General features: G+C 39.4%; 1 protein-coding gene across 1 annotated transcript; it reads left to right on the top strand.

Annotated features, from left to right (window-relative positions):
* The first annotated feature begins 7 nt into the window (after window positions 1-7).
* On the top strand, window positions 8-14,308 carry LOC134618288 (prestin-like). Its single transcript, XM_063463630.1, has 19 exons — window positions 8-118; window positions 323-468; window positions 567-706; window positions 1,489-1,599; window positions 1,915-2,054; window positions 2,217-2,381; window positions 3,063-3,215; window positions 3,905-3,987; window positions 4,607-4,754; window positions 5,255-5,368; window positions 5,520-5,597; window positions 6,005-6,100; window positions 6,208-6,314; window positions 6,566-6,635; window positions 8,404-8,493; window positions 10,154-10,315; window positions 11,349-11,403; window positions 11,801-11,925; window positions 13,178-14,308. Exons 2-19 carry the CDS (start codon window positions 323-325, stop codon window positions 13,205-13,207), a joined length of 2,013 nt encoding a protein of 670 aa, XP_063319700.1. The 5' UTR covers window positions 8-118; the 3' UTR covers window positions 13,208-14,308.
* Window positions 14,309-17,395: the final 3,087 nt, after the last annotated feature.

The following is a 17,395-nucleotide window of genomic DNA, read 5'->3' as shown; positions in this document are numbered from 1 at the left end:
CATGTGAAAGCGTGTGAAAGCGTGTGTGTGTGTGTGCGTTACCCTAATACATGCAGACTCTCACTATCACCCAAGTGATCTCTTTGTAATAATGCGGCTTCTTGCTGATAGAGATTAAGTAAGTCTTTTTTCATTCACTGCTTTAATTTGTTTAAGTTTTCCTGAAGAAGTGCTTCTTTTTGCTTTTGTCATGTGACTTTATTCACAGATTTGGCACACATGAAAACAGGTCAGCGAGGCACATTAAACAAACACACAGTGTTCAAACACAGGCAGAATGAAACTTCACTGTGCTCTCAGTAATCTTCCACAGTTATTTCAGATGGACAACGTTGAGCAAAATGACCGTCCACGCTCCAGGCAGCTTGTTCTCGCAGACGCCCTGGACGAAGCACAGCTGGATCTCCTCGGGCAGAGGCTAGAAAAGAAGTCTCTGTCACTTTCGGAGAGGGTAAAGTCACAATGTTGGTGAGTCAAAGGATAATATTTTTTGGCCTTACTGCATTTGACCCAGCCGTGTCTATCTGAGGCTCTATAGCTGATAGCTTGTGCGTGTTTTCCTCCAGGTGTTCTGGTTCCAGGATAAAAAGCTTCGTGCTGGAGGTTATTCCCGTCCTGTCATGGCTCCCTCATTACTCCGTCAGACACAACGCCATCGGAGATCTGGTGTCTGGCATCAGCGTTGGGATCATGCATCTACCACAGGGTGAGGCTACAGCAACAGATAAGAGTTTCATAAAAGTCATAAAAGAGTCTGAACTACAATCTGCCACAATACCTTCACTCACAAATCTATAAAGGCTTCCTTTTTTTTTTACTTTATCTCATTAAGATTTACAATATGACTTTGATTGATAAAGACTAAAGAACTATAATAATCTTTAACCAACAATAAATTATTAAATCCATCAAACTTTCACGTAGATCTTTGTGGCAACTTTGTGGCCCTAACCTTAATTTAAGCACTTAAGTGAGCTGTTTCTTTCTTGTGCATTTTAATATGCTGAATCCAAATATAACATCTAAAATAGCTAATTCACAATCATATTTAAGTTTCTGCATTTTACAGCCTGTAAGGTTAAGGTGTAGTGTGTAGGTGGGAGGTTGTGATGCAGAGAAACATTGCTTTCATTGGATAAATATGTAAGCCTGGCCACACGTTTTAATTATTTAAAAATGGAAACTGCAACTGCCAATTCTAGAGGTCACAGCACATTGTGAAAGAAAATAATTTAAAAACATATAACGTTGCGTTGAAGCATTACAGACTTCCTCCTAGTAGGAAGATCAAGTTTGATGTTAAGGACAAAGTGTCAAACTGAGCTAAGATTTATAATTTCAAGTTCATATCAGACTTCATATGAACCCAGTTTCATTCAAATTTGCTGAATGGTTTAGAATGAGTGTAAATGTGAAAATTGGCACCTATGTTATCCACAGATTTATTCAACAATGATATACACAGCCGCCTCCTTTATTCTTTTCCAGGTATGGCCAATGCCATGTTGGCAGGAATTCCTCCAGCATTTGGTCTGTACACTTCTCTTTATCCTCTGATCGTCTACTTCATCTTTGGCACTTCCAGACACCTCTCCATTGGTGATTCTTACATTTGACGCTTTTCTGGATTTCCCCTACAGTCATTCCATACAGTGACGTTTCCATGAGCGCCTCTGAAAATCTCTTAGGAATTTTTTGTGTTGCAAAAAAATAATTTAATCGTTTAAAAAATATTTTTCTTATTCAATCGTGTTACTTGTGAAATTAAAGCCTAATACAGTAACTAAGGATACTTCAGGAAAGAGTAAAGTAGTTCTGCTGCTCTGTGTGTGTGTGTGTGTGTGTGTGTGTGTGTGTGTGTGTGTGTGTGTGTGTGTGTGTGTGTGTGTGTGTGTGTGTGTGTGTGTGTGACAGGTACCTTTGCCGTCCTGTCCATCATGATTGGGACTATGACAGCTAATGTGGAGTTGCTTAGCGACGGTGATGAAGCAGCTGTTGAAGCAGCCAAAGTAAACGTAACGGTGCAAGTCACCTTCCTTTGTGGCCTAATACAAGTACGCACAAACACACACATACACACACACACACATCCAGAATTGTGATTCTGATATTTTGTAAACTACCATTCATTTATTTTTAATTAATTAAGACTAGAGTGGCACTCAGTCAAAATGGAAATACTAAACCTTCTTGTGTCTGCGTTTGTGTGTCTTTAGCTCCTTTTGTACCTGCTGCGGGGAGGTGTTGTGTGCCGCTGGCTGTCGGATCCTGTAATCAGAGCCTACACCACAGCAGCCGGCCTGCACATGATCATCGTACAGCTGCCGCTAATGACAGGAGCACCAGTACAGAAACATACTGGACTGCTGGCTTCACCTAGGGTCAGTTGAAACATCTGCACTATCATGCACACATTCAGGCATGCCACCTTTGAGCTGAAATAAGTAAGCCCAGAAACAAGAAACAGTGGAAAGCATCATCTCTGTTTCTAGATTATCATGTAAATAAAAAAAAAAACTCACTGTGACCTTTTTTTTTATCAGGAATATAGAAATAATCTAATGATACCTCCTAACTGCCGTAAATTACTTTCTTTTTCTTTGGCACTACGTGGTGCAAATTAAACTCCTTCAAAGACACATCATGTCACCTCTACACTGACAGTATTGCACTTCTTAAGTGTCAGGGTGTTTTATCAGCACTTTGCAGGTGGTTGATTTCCTCCAGAGCCACTGAACTGTAAGGTTTGATGTGCACTAGAGCACATGAATCTGAAAATGTGAAAACCATTTAGTTGGGCATTTCGACATGTGAGTATATTCTTTTGGAGCTACCTCAGGTGGCCGTAAGAGGAAATGCAGTTTCCTGCTGTGTTATTAAAGCAGGTTCTATAATTTGAAAGTGCAGCTGGAAGGTTTGATGCAACATTTTCCATTTTCACAGTAGTGCTAGTCAGCCACTTCAATGAATGTGAGCCGTTTTGGTTCCACCTTCAGAGAGGAAGCGTTTCTCCTGAATCTCGCAAATCATGGGATAACTGTGTGCGTGTGTGTGTCTTGCAGACTTTCATAGATGTTCTGTATGGAGTGACCAATGCTGTAACAGGAACTCTGTTAGTCTCTTCGGTTTCTTTGGTGATGCTCATCGGAGGCAAACTGCTGAATGAGCGCTTTAAGAACAAACTGCCTGTCGCCATACCATGGGAGCTTATACTGGTGACACACACACAGACACACACACACGCACACATACACACACAAACACACAAACAGTAGACTCATGTCCATAAGATGCACCCAGATGGACAGATGCCACGGTGATGAACTGATGAATGACTCATAATTATATAATAATCTGTTTTTAATCTCCAAAGCCACGATTCTCCACATACAGCAAATATGTGCACCTGGACACTGGTTAATCATCATTCTCTTGTCTGATGTGTTGATAAGAATTGAATTTGTTTGTTTTTACTGCTTCTCAGTTCTTCAAGTAATTTAAAGATTTCAATTTAGGATTACTGTAACATTTTTTAATGTAATTACAGCTGTGTAATTACACAGCTATTTAATTTTATAACAAAAAAAGAGAGCGAGAGAGGTAAAAAATGTACTGCATGCAAAAGAACTCTGGACATTTGATCTGTTTTTTATGCTTCATGTTTTCAGTTATATACAATTGTAGGTTTTGTAGTATATCGTGGGGGGGAAGCTTTAAGACAAAAGCTAGTTTTATCAGACTCATTTATTAATAGATGAGTCTCTGATCATATATCTGTTTATGTCAATGTGTACTTGAACTGACCGATTTATGTGATATTAGGATGCAGATTACTTTATATTCTTCTTTTCCAAAGTGAACATTCAGTGCAGAAAATGTCACTTCCACCGCTTTTCTCTCATAGATTGTTCTCAGCACCCTCCTGTCAGTACAGATGGATCTGGCTGGACAGCACAGAGTCCAGGTGGTGGGACACATACCCAGTGGGTCAGTAGAACTGGGTTATTATTTGTTTGCTTTAGTCATTTAGATTTGCTTTTTCTTTTTTCTTTTTTTTCTTTTCTTTTTTTAAATCAAATAGTCACGATTGTCAATGATTGTCAAGCTGGAAATGCTAACTTCTAACTGTCAAATGTAATATTCCCTCCAACACAAAAGCAACAAAAAGACTCTGAAAAATCCTTTTAGAAAAATGGTCTGAAATGAATCATTTTAATGTGACTCCAGAAAAATGTAATTCTCTCTAACTCAAAGTGAGTCAAGTAGATTTATGACAGAAAAAGACATTATACTGCTTTTATTTACCTATTAGCTTTAAAGCAATATTATGCAAAGAAAATGACACATAACATCTAAACTGTAGCTCACAAATATTTCTATGAGAAGAAAAGTATCAGTTCTTCATGCTTTTGTTGTCATATATCAAATGTGCTGCTAGCTTTGTCACACTGTACCTGATAGCTTTAAGAAAATGCTGTGTTATGATGAATAATTCACAAGGTAGTCATAATTCTTTATAATACTGTATATTATAATTTCTTTCCTTTTAATAATATCTTAGTCACTGAGTCAAAGAACCTCTCCTCCTCCTCCTGCTCCTCTCCAGCCTGTCTCCCCCAGCTCTTCCCTCCTTGTCTCAGTCCAGAGAGCTTTTCATTCCAGCTCTGTCCTTGGCTTTGATTGGCTTCAGCTTCCTCTCAGCCATGGGCTCAGTGTTTGCCAACAAACATGGCTACTGTGTGGACCCGAGTCAGGTACATTCACCCCAATAACAGTTTAACTCAGATCAGAAAATACATACTATGTTATTTATTTCAATATTGTGCAGAGAAACTGAGAGAAGTAAAGGTAATTAAAGGTGTTTTAATGAAACTGCACTTCCAGTGCCTTCTGGAGATTAAAGTGGTGTCCCCTGATTTCTGCAAATGTAGGCACACTTGCTTAACCTCAGTGATGAGGCAAGCTTTGGTTCTCTTCAAACTCTTTTTTTGAAGGCATAATCTTCTTTGAACCATTCACTGCAACTACTTCCTTTTTGAGCCTCATTGTTAAATCTGCTGTAGAGATGACTGAGAGTAAGTCAGAGTTTTCTGCCCGTGCATCCCAGTGCAGGGCAAACATGAAGAGTAGGGTCTGGTTGGGTGATGTACTGTAGATACAGAACATGTAGAAATCAAATATAAGTGATAAATGTGATGTAGCTAGTCATTTAGCCATTTAAAGATGTGGACTCAGCTGTATGTCCCTGCCTCAGGACCTGCTGGCCCTGGGTCTGTGTAACACCATTGGAGGGATGTTTCAGTGCTTTGCTGTCAGCTGCTCCTTTTCTCGCAGCACGGTCCAGGAAAGCATCGGCGTCAAAACACAGGTCAGTTATATATTTCAGAAGTCCAGCTCCCTTCAGCTAAACACATTTTTAATCAGGCTAAAATAGCACCTACTAAAACTTTATGAGTCTCATAACGTGCTGTAAGTCATTTTCTTCTTTGTTTGCGGTGTTCTTTTGTTCATATTCTTAGATGGCTGGTCTGGTGTCAGCTCTGTTGATGCTGACAGTCTTGTTGGAGATTGGTTATCTCTTTGAGCAACTGCCAAAGGTAAAGCGAATCTAACATAACAGGTGTTATTAATGTTTATTATACAAGTTATTACAGCTAGAGTTCAAATCACCAGACTCTCACCCATGGCAGTCACATTTTCCAGACAGCAACAAAGAAATGAAATATTTAAAGTTTTTAGTATTTTTTTGATGATAAGTAAGAACTTCTTTCTGGCAAGTTTACACGTGATTACAGGACATGAAATGAGGTGAGTCAATGTCTCGTAACGCTAAGAGAATGAGACAACAAAGCAATCCACTGTTTTTGTAATGGAAACAAATGCCGCAGAAGTTTGTGTTTGCAGTTCTGCAGACACCTTTACTTTCCCTAAAGCATGGAAACGATCGCCAGGGTGATTCACGTGTCTAAGCCAATGTTGGGTAATGGTTTGCTGTGTGTACCAGGCAGTGCTGGCAGTGATTATCGTGGTGAACCTTCAGGGCATACTGGCTCAGTTCAGAGATGTGCGTCTGCTCTGGAAATCTGACAGATTAGACCTGGTGGGCTTGGCACACACACATCATTAATCATAGCATAGACACAGCTACAAACACCATTCCGGGACTGATCCAGGAATTTTCCCTCTCCTCTCCCTGCGTTCCTTTAGCTCGTGTGGATAGTGTCACTGACTTCCACCTTCATTTTTAACCTGGATCTGGGTCTGGCTGTGGCCGTCGTCTTCTCTCTGGTCACACTCCTTTACAGGACACAACAGTCAGTGAATGTGATTTTACAAACCTTACATGGAGCATTTTGGACCAAAAGAAAAAAAATCATCACTGTATTTATTTTGGAGTGAAATTCCAGAAGTCCCTCCCAACATTTATTATGTTTTCACAAAGTCATTGCTTCACATACTTTTATATGGTTTAAAAGGTTCGACTGTCTGTTTCTCTCCCCCCTCAGGACTCATCAGTATTCCCCTCTGTCTCGCTCACGCTTTTCATCTTGTCCTCATCTTCCAGCTCCACCACTGTTGTTTTGGGTCACATTCCTGGTACAGACTGTTACAGAGATGTGGAGCTCTACCTTGAGGTAAACTTCAGAAAAATATAAATCCATCTCACAACAACAAAAAGAAGAAATAATCCGAAAATCATTAAAACACAACCCCAGTACTGTCCCTGTTCTGTTTTGTTACAGTTTTAGCTTTGAAGTCTTTTCCAAGCGACTATAAACGTTGAGAACATGACTGTCGTTGATCTAAAGAAGAGATTCTTTGAAATTCTTATAAGGTCAGAGTATAAATGAGATTTCAATATACAGCTGCAGAACTGACTGAATTTAAACTCTCTTCAGACTTCTTATTACACTTTTATTTGGGGTTTCTCCTCCTTCAGCATCTTTCTGTGATTTAAGCCCATTTCCATGATCAGGTTCAGTTTTACACACCCTTTATATTTGCTCCTTAAGCGAAGTATTCCTCGTGTCCAGATGTTTAAAATATGTCTGTAGGATGAGGGTTAATAATCCAGTCGTTCATAATTGGGTCATGGGCTATTAATATGCGAAGAGCTACAACGATTTATTGATTGGCAGAGATGAATCACGCTGACATTACATGACTCCTGATGATCCTGGCTGGCTGCAGCCTGTGAGCTAGCGTATGTAAAGTGGTATCAGTATGAAAGTCAGTCAATTATGAATTCTCCACAGCTTGTTTTGTATCTGCACATCAATCTTTCAGACAGCGGCTGGTGTGCAAATTAGCATAAACACAGCAACATCACTGTCAGCGTGAAAGACTTTTTGTAGATTTTTTTTGACATAATGGAAAAGCCTTTAGGAAATACGTAGACATATTTAAGCTGGAATATTTCAGTAGCTGTGTATGCATGCATCACAGCTATTAAATCCCTTTGCCCTCATCAAACAGAATTTCCGTTGTTTATGTTGATGATATAAAGTACTAAACCCCCCACCGTGTAAACTGACACCCAATAACAAACCACGTTTTCTTCCTCAGGTCAGATTTTATTAAGTAAAACTGTCACAGAGCCAAAACCTACTAAAAATATACCCCAGGCTGAAACCTACCATCTGTCACACATCAAAATACCAAACTGCAACCCAAGGCAATCTGTCTGGGCACAGAGCATCAGTGACTTCCTCTCAACTTCTCACTCTCTGTTCCCTCCACTCGATTCTCTCCTCAGTCTGTTACTCTGGTGGCTGCTGCACATCTCCCCTCTGTGTATATTCTTCATCTTACATCATAGATGCTGTGGTACTGTATACAGTGGAATTCCCTGTAGAAGACCCTCCATGAATCACTGATTCCCCAACAAAAGATCCAGATTAGCTGACATTAAAGAACCCATGTCTCTAAAGTCTAAATACAAACAGCCATTTTCTTACTCTTTAACTTAGCGGTTAGCAGTTAAGTCTCAGGGTCATGTTTTATTTAAGCAATAAGAAACAGCCTTTTTTCTATAGCTATATAGACTTAAACAGTTTGACCCTAAAATGAAGAAGAATTTAAGTCTTTATGTGTATAGATATTTAATGGTAATAATATTGAATATTAAGTCTGTCCATACATCTGCTGAAAAAGGCAAAATATAACAGCAAAATAGAGAACATATACAAATACCTTCATCAATATCTAGTAGCATCATTTTTTAATGAACAGAGGAGATGTCACAGGTGTTACCCTATCATACCGCGCACATCTGTTTTTCTAATGTCCCTTAAAGTGAGTGCACCAGACTTTTGCTGTAAGCACTGCTCGTGTGTCACTACAGTTACCTGTTACACTGTGGATGCTGTCCACTGTTAAATGCATGTCTGTTTTTCTTAACAGGCGAAGCAAATTCCAGGTGTGACGATACTCACATGTTCAAGTCCACTTTACTTTGCCAACGCTGAACTGGTGTTCACAAAGATCAGACAGGTGCCAAAACACACACACACACACACACACACACACACACACACACACACACACATGTCTGGTTTGCTATCCTCGTGGGGACATCCCATTGACATAATGCTTTCCCTAGCCCCTTACCCTAACCCTAACCATTAAAAATGAATGCCTAACCCTAACCCTTACCATAAACCTAACCATAACCTAATTGTAACCCTGACAGTAAAACCGCATTTTGAGTGTGAAAATTGCTTTCAACCCCGAGGGGACCTGGATTTTGGTCCCCACGGTGCAGAAAGTCCCCACCAGGATAGTAAAAGTCAGATTTTGGTCCCCACCAGGATAGTACGAACCCGTACACACACACACACACACACACACACACACACACACACACACACACACACACACGTATGCACGCACACATTGATCTCCTAGAGCTCTGTCCTGATATGTAACTATTAATCTTGAATCTTCAACCTAATGATAATCAAATATTAAGTCTATACTTTCATTTAGTTGCCATTATGGGGATTTATTTTCCCCATAGTGCAACTCTGTAAACAGAGTTTATAGACAGTCTGTGACAGTAAAACAAAAACAACTAAAAAAACTTATGAGTTAGAGATATGCTTCTTTGATAAGAAGAATGAATGAATCCTTATGAATGGTTATTTTCTCTATCTCTTTGTAAGTTAGTAAGTAGGCATAAACTTTGTTACACATGTTTAACTGTTTTTTAACATAAAACTCTAATCAGCCAATCACATAGCAGTAGCTCAGAGACAGGTGATCTAGGTGACTTTGAATGTAGGATGAGAAAGATGGGCTGGACTGAGTATTTCACAAACTGCTGATCTACTGCGATTTTCCCACATCACCATCTCTACAGTTTGCAAAGAACAGGATGAAAGAGAGAAAATATCCTGTGAGCAGCAGTTCTGAAGGAAAAATGCCCTTTTCATGTCAGAGGTCAGAGGAAAATGACTAGACATGGTAGACATGGTAACAGAAAAGTGACAGTAAATCAAATAATCACAGATTACAACCATGAAGAGCATCTCTGAACACAAATGTCGAAGCAAACGAACTGCAGCACCACAGGACCCACACTGAGTACCACTCCTGTCAAATAAAGACAAAAAACTGAAGCTGCAATTTGGCAAAACTGGACAGTAGAAAATTGGAAAAATGTACCCTCATCTGATGAGTTTTGATTTCTGCTGCAACGTTCAGCTGGGAGGGTCAGGATTTGGTGTAAACAACATGAAAACTTGGCTCCATCCTACCTTGTATCAACAGTTCACTGTATTCAAATGATCTCCATGGTCACCAGATCCCATAGCGCACCGTTTGGATGTGGTGAAATTTGAGATTCACATGAAGGATGTGCAGCCGACAAATCTGCAGCCACTGTGTGATGCTGGCATGTCAGCGTGGGACCAAAATCTCAGAGTAATGTTTCCAGAAACTGAATCGGTGAAAATGTCCAGTGAGTGTAACTCTGAGTTTCATGGCCAGCCCCATGCATTATGCAATGTGCTTGTGTGTGTGTGGATTTGTGCACTGGATTTGATCCCTCTAGTTGAAATAGAAAAATCTCAAAAGCATGTTTGAAGCACTGAAATGTGAATTTTTCACTTGTAACTTTTCCTCTTCACTTCTTTCCTCTTGCAACTTGGAGACGGTGAATCATGGTCAGAAGGAAAACTCAGCTGGAGTTCACATCGCTGCTTCTTCGGTTTCTTCCCCCCCAGTGCAGACACACATGCACACCTACTGCTTGGTTCTGGATCTCAGCTCTGTTACCTTTATGGACTCTGTGGCCATGACGGCACTTTGCAAGGTGAGGAGAGAAGTGCAGCATGAATGCAGCCAATGCATTTTTATGAAGTTTCATGTTGAATAAATTACGTTACTTTAAACATGGAAGAAATAATTTATTTGTTTGATATATTTATATTTACTCTAAACAGTCTAAAGGGAACTTATTCTCTGAGGCACTGTCATAGTGGGCAGTGTTGTAGGTTTTTTATTTGCTCTCTGAAAAAAACTTCTCTTTCCACTATCACCCAGAAAAAAAAAATTACTGAATAAAATCTACAGAAGCCAGTAACATGCTACGAATAATGCTAATGCTAATGTAAATGGATAAGATGCTAAATAATGACAAGATAATTAAAATCTACAAGACTCCAGGTCAAACAGAGTCCAGATATATTTTTCTGAGACAATATTTTTAAGTTCCTGAAATTTATCTTCATGTTTGAAAGTAAAGTGAAATGTTTTTTTGCAGGTTTTTTTTGTGTGTGATGGAACAGATCAGTGTTGTGTGGCAGCAAATGTGGAGAATGTGATGGAAACTACAACAGACTGAAGCTGAATGAACAAAATAATGACATTTTCTTTCTCACTAAGCTAAAGCTTTTCTTTACCTACAACGTTTTGTCACATTTGTCACAGATAAGACAGAAAATATAGTTTAGAGAAATATTCAGTCAGTTGTTTTACGTCAATATCACTAAAAATAAATTCAGCTTTAGAAATTGGATCACCAAACACATGTATTCACTAACTTCTCAAGGCTTCAGGAGGGAAAAAAGAGCTGTCAGCCTGATATCTTTTTGCTTATCAAAAATATTAGCAAGAAATGATTATGTAAGAAAAGACCAGCGTACTGATCGCGTGTGAGATAAAAAAAAAACACACGATTAACGTCACATGTGTGCATGTTGACGCAGAGCTTTTGCATAATTCTTATCTAATGGATAAAAAGAATTGAAATGTATTTGTCACACTATGTAGACATGTGCTTTTATATGATATTGGTAATGTTTATATGGTCACAAGATCCCTATGTTTGTGTGTGTATTCACCAGGTTGTAGAAGTCTTGGACATCCAGGGTGTCGGTGTTTTTCTGGCAGCTTGCCCAGGTCAGCCTCATGTTTCATGCGCTCTTACTGTATCTCCCACAGAGTGACTTATCTTCTATTTCTCTCTCACACACTCATTCACGCACACACCCACACACACACCCTCCGTTTCTCTTGGGTTTGGCTGTTACTGTTTCCACAGGTCAGGTTCTCACAACCCCTCCTAACTGGAGCTTTGCTTCAAGCTTCTTTTTCTTTCATGTTGAACTTCATGTAGCTGCCACATTTTTTTTTCTTTAGGAGCTTTTTTTTTTGTATATCAGTGCACACACGACAGGTTGTGTCTTTCTAATGATACATGGGAGTGTAGAAGCATTTTCCATGTGATTAACATCAGTAAATATTTCAAATTACGCTGTAAATTCTGTAATTTCTAATTCTCTCTGCATGTTTACAGAGAAAGTTTTATCCCAGCTCCAGACTCAGGGTTGTATACCAGACAGCCTGCCCCGCTCCTGTCTCTTTCCATCGGTCCATCATGCCATCCAGCACTGCCTCACCATCCTGCCCAGGTCTCTGGAGGTACGCACCATATATATATATCTTTCTCTATATATAGAGAGATATATATAGATAGATAGATAGATAGATAGATAGATAGATAGATAGATAGATAGATAGAAAATTCTTTTATTCTGCCTATCGCAACTGCTCAACTCCACTTTCACGAGGAAGCAGAGCTCATACACTCCTAAAATCATTCCTATTGTTTCTGTAAAACTGTACAACAGCTCTCATGTTTCTGACAGGTGAAGACACCTATCAGGACAAAAGGTCTCACAGACATATCTGTATCAAACTTTCTGGCTGCTTTTGTTACTGTTGTATATAAAATTTTGCCCTTACATATTAAGGTCATCAGTATGAGTCTATGGTGCTTTTTTCAATCTTGTTTTTATTGTAAATTATTTTATCTATCTATCTATCTATCTATCTATCTATCTATCTATCTATCTATCTATCTATCTATCTATCTATCTATCTATCTATCTATCTATCTATCTATCTATCTATCTCATATTTTTTAAATATGTGTTTTGTTGAGCAGCAGGTTTTCTGCTGTGTTTGTGTAGCCACATCGAACATGTAACTGTTTACAGCTCCTCTGTACTGTACTACTGCATCTGTGAAACTGACTCACTCACTTGAGAGTGTAGTCAGTACAGGCTGAAAAATACTAAGTGTGAAAATGCAAATTGAAAAAAGAAAAGACAAGAAAGAAGGGTAGGGGTGTAGTTAGTTAGAGGTGAATTTAGCAGACTGTAGGCTGGTACACTGTCTCTGATTGAGGCGGGAGGATTGAAGCTGTGTTACCTGGATTTGCATGTGAGTCTTTTCAGTTGCATTTTAGATCATGTATGAAGGTGGTTGGATCTGGCTGACCAGAGGAGACAGCGTGAATCACAAAATATTATTTCTGTGTCCGAAAACTCTCCTTTGCTCATTCAATCATTTCTCCCAATATAAAATTAAAATGCTTAGTCATAGTTACCAGTAAACTGAGATTTCGGACACTTATTGTCACTTTGTGCAGTCACAGCTCTTGGGAGACTTGTACGCATGTTGTGAACACTATGTTTGTTTTGTTCTGTTGGGGGGATTTTTACACTCTAACTATTGAACTGTAAATCTGGTGAATTGATATTTTGCTGCACTGGTTTTCTTTCCTTTAAATTGCTCATTTAAACTGTAATCTGCTATCGTGTGCGTTTGTGTCAAATAGCATTTCAACATATTTAAGGATTTTCTCTGTTTATTCTTTGCTTCTAATCAGGAAATCAACTTGGGCACAAGCGTTTGTTAAAACGACAAAGGGACAATAATCCTGCATAAAGCACACCCCAAACACAACCCTGGGGTGGACGGCGCCCATTTATCGGTGGACATCGGTGGTTGCTCTCTGTCCAATGCGATTTCTTCCACGCCTTCTGCCTTTGGCCAGATTGAAACCCGCCTCATCAACGTATATGAACGTGTGCAGTGGTTCCTCTCCCTTTAGAGAGAGAGAGCGAGCGAAAATGTAACAACTTTTCCTGTGTAACATAATGCATTTTGTATGTTCTGTGAGTATATATACAGAATTGCTAGTCTACTGCATGAAACTACACAAAGTAAAACAGTTTACAGTTCTGAACGTTGGAGTATACATAGAAGACATGTTTTACCTGTACATACTGGTGACGGATCTCCTTCACTCTTTCACTGTTCTGTTCAAATGGCACTTTGTACAATTCTTTCATGCGCATTTCTTTTCTCTTGAGCACTCTGTCAGTTGTTGCAATTGACACAGATCCAATATTGCCAAATACACCGTTATCCTCTATGACTGCGCTTTGGGTTTCTTTCAACTTTATTGCATTGTTTGCAGTCACCATTGCACAAATGGCTTCCTCTTGCTGCGGGGTAAAAAGGGGCCCTCTTCCACCTCTGCGAGGTTGTCTTTCAATCCTTTGTGGTGCAGATTACAGTAAAATTACAGTAATCTACACTCAACATGAGCTATTATGAGATGTTGGATTACTTTCCAATACTATACATATCTGTTGTCCCTATGAAATGTTTGAATGATTGAATTCCCAGTGGTTCTTTCAACATTTGGTTGCACCTTCCGACCAGCCTCATCCATTGTGAGGCCGTGATTGACAACATGGTCAACAAGTGTTGCCCTAATTTCATTAGGAATCGGCTCATGGATTTTGGCGTCTTCTCCCTCTTCCCCTGTTTTGTCCCCCCCGCATCCTCACCCCTCTTCCACGATGCTGACCTTCCATTTTTGTGTCACAGAATTGTAGTAATGGTACACACTATGTCCTGCTCAGTTCATATATGCTTGCCAATTGAGGGTTCATGGGATTGATCCATGAGTGATTGTGAACAAGTGGCTTGGCATTGGTTACAACTAATACTTCACACACCTCCTTGTCAGTGAAAGCTGAAGTTCACCTGAGAGAAATTGTTCAATTTCCAGGACATTTCCAGGAAAAAATAATAATAATAAAAAAAAGTGTAACATTTGCTTGACAGCATTTGAAAACTAATTCACCAATTTTGTATATAATGACTCAAGCAATGAAATGAAGACAATTAGTTTGATTGGGAACGACTATTCAGCATCCAAAAGTATAGTTCATTTTTGACTGACATGACATAAGCAAATGATAATTGTATGAATTGTATGAAAAGCAACTGATACATGTCCAAGAGCACTTACAATTTGTTCAGAGGAAGGAGAAATTGCTACTATGATGTGCGCAAATGTCTAAATGTTGTTGAGGTTGCACTAATGGCTTTGAGAATTTTCATTCTGATCTGAGAAAAGCACCAAAGCAACCGAGAAAAACTGTAAACAACCTATGCAATATAGAATAACCCATAAAGATATAAGAGCTTTGAACGTGATGCACAGTCTTCAGAATGTGGTAACAGCATGCCTATAGCCGCACAATAACAGAAACGTGCTCCTGCGCTCTTAAAGCTACATGCAGTAGACGGGAGTTGTTTTTATTATTATTCATGATCACAATCTCAGTCTGTCATTGCAACCTGAACTTTGCACATATCAGTAGGGAAAGAGACAGTATTGGGTTGGTGTAGATAACAGGGATTTTGTTATTACGCACACCTTACTAGTATCAGGCTGTTTTCCGGCCTGCCTTCAGAACTGCTTTAATATATTCAACAGTGTGCTGGAAACACTCCTCAGAAGTTTTGGTCAACGTGATAGCCCCATACAGCTGCTACAGATTCATCAGCTGAGAATCTATTGTTACATCACATTTCAGTGGTGCTCTATTGCAGGGGTGGCCAACTCCAGGCCTCGAGAGCTGGTCTCCTGGAGGTTTTAGATATCACCCTGGGTCGAAACACCTGAATCAGATGATTAGTTCATTACCAGGTCTCTGGAAACCTCAAAACAGGTTGTGGAGGTAATTTAGCCATTTAAATTAGCTGTGATGGATCAAGGACATATCTACAACCTACAGGACACCGGCACTCGAGGCCTAGAGTTGGCCACCCCTGCTCTATTGGATTGAGATCTGGTCAGTGTGAACTCACTTTCATGTTCAAGACTCCATATTGAGATGGTGTGAAATGTTTGTTTGTTGCTCTTGTGACAAACAGCCATCAGAAGATGGGTACAGTGAGGTCATAAAGTGATGGACATCGGCTGTGGTGTTTAAATGAACGTACTAAGAATGTATCACATATGCATACCTAAATGATTGGATGACTGATTAGCTAATCGTGTTATTGATCAGTTTGACAGGTGCGAATGACAAAGTGGCCAGTGAGTGCACAGGGCTGCCCCTCCCTCTGCTTTTTGTTACTTGTTTGTTCTTCGGAAGTTCAAGGATATAAATTTATGGCTAAAGATGACTGTCTGAATACGTTTCTCATTTTCACTACAGACTATAGTCTTTTCTGTAAATATATGAAGTGTTTATTTGTGATGAGACACAGTGACCAGTCACTGGGTAAAACTATGCAAAACTGAACAAAAATAAATTCTCTCTTTTTTCTTTAGAAAATGTTTGATGAATTGTAAATGTGTTCAAATGTGTTTACACATCATGATGTGCAGCTGCAATTAATGATTCACCATTTCAAACATAATATCCAAGATGATTAAACTGATATTACAGCCATAACAGATCCCCTCCCTTTACTGTTCTCTTAAATGTCAACTTGATTTCTGGTGGCAGTCATGTGTCTTTCCAAGAAAATGTTCGTGAGTTCAAAGATTAAATCTGAGCAAAGTTCATGGTTTGAATGCTGCTATGTTCAAATGAACATGCTGCTATAGAGATTCTCTTTACTTTTCATGTAGATCCTTCTCATTAAAATATGCTGATAAAAGTTGTACAAAAGGTTAGACCCTTCTCAGTCTTATCAATAGACAAAGGGGCCGCATTATAAGACCTGTTAATATTCTTTCCTGAGGAAGAAACCTCACCAGATATGTCTGCTGTGCCTTTTGCGAAACACTGAAGACAAGAGACAATCTCATTTGTGAGCAGGAATGAGAATTGATAAGAATTACATCCGATTCCATTATCGATATTACTTATCAATTCAATTCCTTATTGATTCTCGATTTTCGATTGGGTTGTCACTAGCTCTGCATTTAGAGTTACTACCATCACTAAGCAGCATATCAAAGACATTACATTTGTGCAATTTAATTGCATGTTGTCTGGTCAAATGTTTGCGTACGCTGGAGGTATTTCATCTCTTTGTTAAGATCAGTGTCAGGTCAATACTCAAAAAAGTAACACTTTTATTAAAGGTAATTCAGTAAGTTATTTAATTACTCCAAGAAGAAAATAATTCATTATACTCCTCATAACATTACTTTCATCTTACTCTGTAAAATGACCTGAAGTACACTGTCTTATAATAACCATTTCACAATATAAACTTGAGGCTACAGCCCCACACACCAACACAAATCCCTATCCTGATGAGGACACATATATGAACAGAAAGCCAACAGCACAAATGAAAGAGGAAGCACATGTTTCTTCTACTGTAGAAACATGAACTGATAGAAATGGAGGCTGCAGCCTGACTGCTCATCCGTTTGTTACCTGATGAAGTTCAGCATCAGCTTCACCGCAGCTCACAAATGATGGCTCACTTGAGCGCAGTCCTGGGCTGAGGTCAGCATTCACTCAGCTTTAGCATCACTCTGCGTTCTAGGCTAGATTAGCATTAGCATGCTGTCTGTGCAGGTGTTTGCAAAGAACCAAAGTTGTGTTGGTAGCATAATGCGGCTGTTTCTGTCCTGGATGCAGTTTGCACTTTACCATTATGCCCTTGTCCTTTAGAGCAATAAAAATAGAAGTAAGGTCCATATATATTAGCGCTCAGTTACACAGGCCTAAGGACTGATCAGGTTTCCCATGGCAACCTCCAGACAGTAGAACAAAATATGAATTCCCCAGCTGGTTTGCGAGTACTTGCTGGGTGAAATCGGCCACAATGTGGGTGC

This window comes from Pelmatolapia mariae, linkage group LG20 (assembly GCF_036321145.2).
Source record: "Pelmatolapia mariae isolate MD_Pm_ZW linkage group LG20, Pm_UMD_F_2, whole genome shotgun sequence".
NCBI lineage: Eukaryota > Metazoa > Chordata > Actinopteri > Cichliformes > Cichlidae > Pelmatolapia > Pelmatolapia mariae.
Note: the sequence above shows the minus strand (reverse complement) of the source record. Positions and strands in the feature narration are given on the sequence as shown.

Bases quoted from the DNA above. Each gene is read 5' to 3' on its own strand.
- LOC134618288 (XM_063463630.1), top strand. From the start codon at position 323: ATGGACAACGTTGAGCAAAATGACCGTCCACGCTCCAGGCAGCTTGTT. The intron at 3,216-3,904 runs GTGACACACACA...TTTCTCTCATAG, and splicing joins TACCATGGGAGCTTATACTG to ATTGTTCTCAGCACCCTCCT. The intron at 8,494-10,153 runs GTGCCAAAACAC...TGCAACTTGGAG, and splicing joins TGTTCACAAAGATCAGACAG to ACGGTGAATCATGGTCAGAA.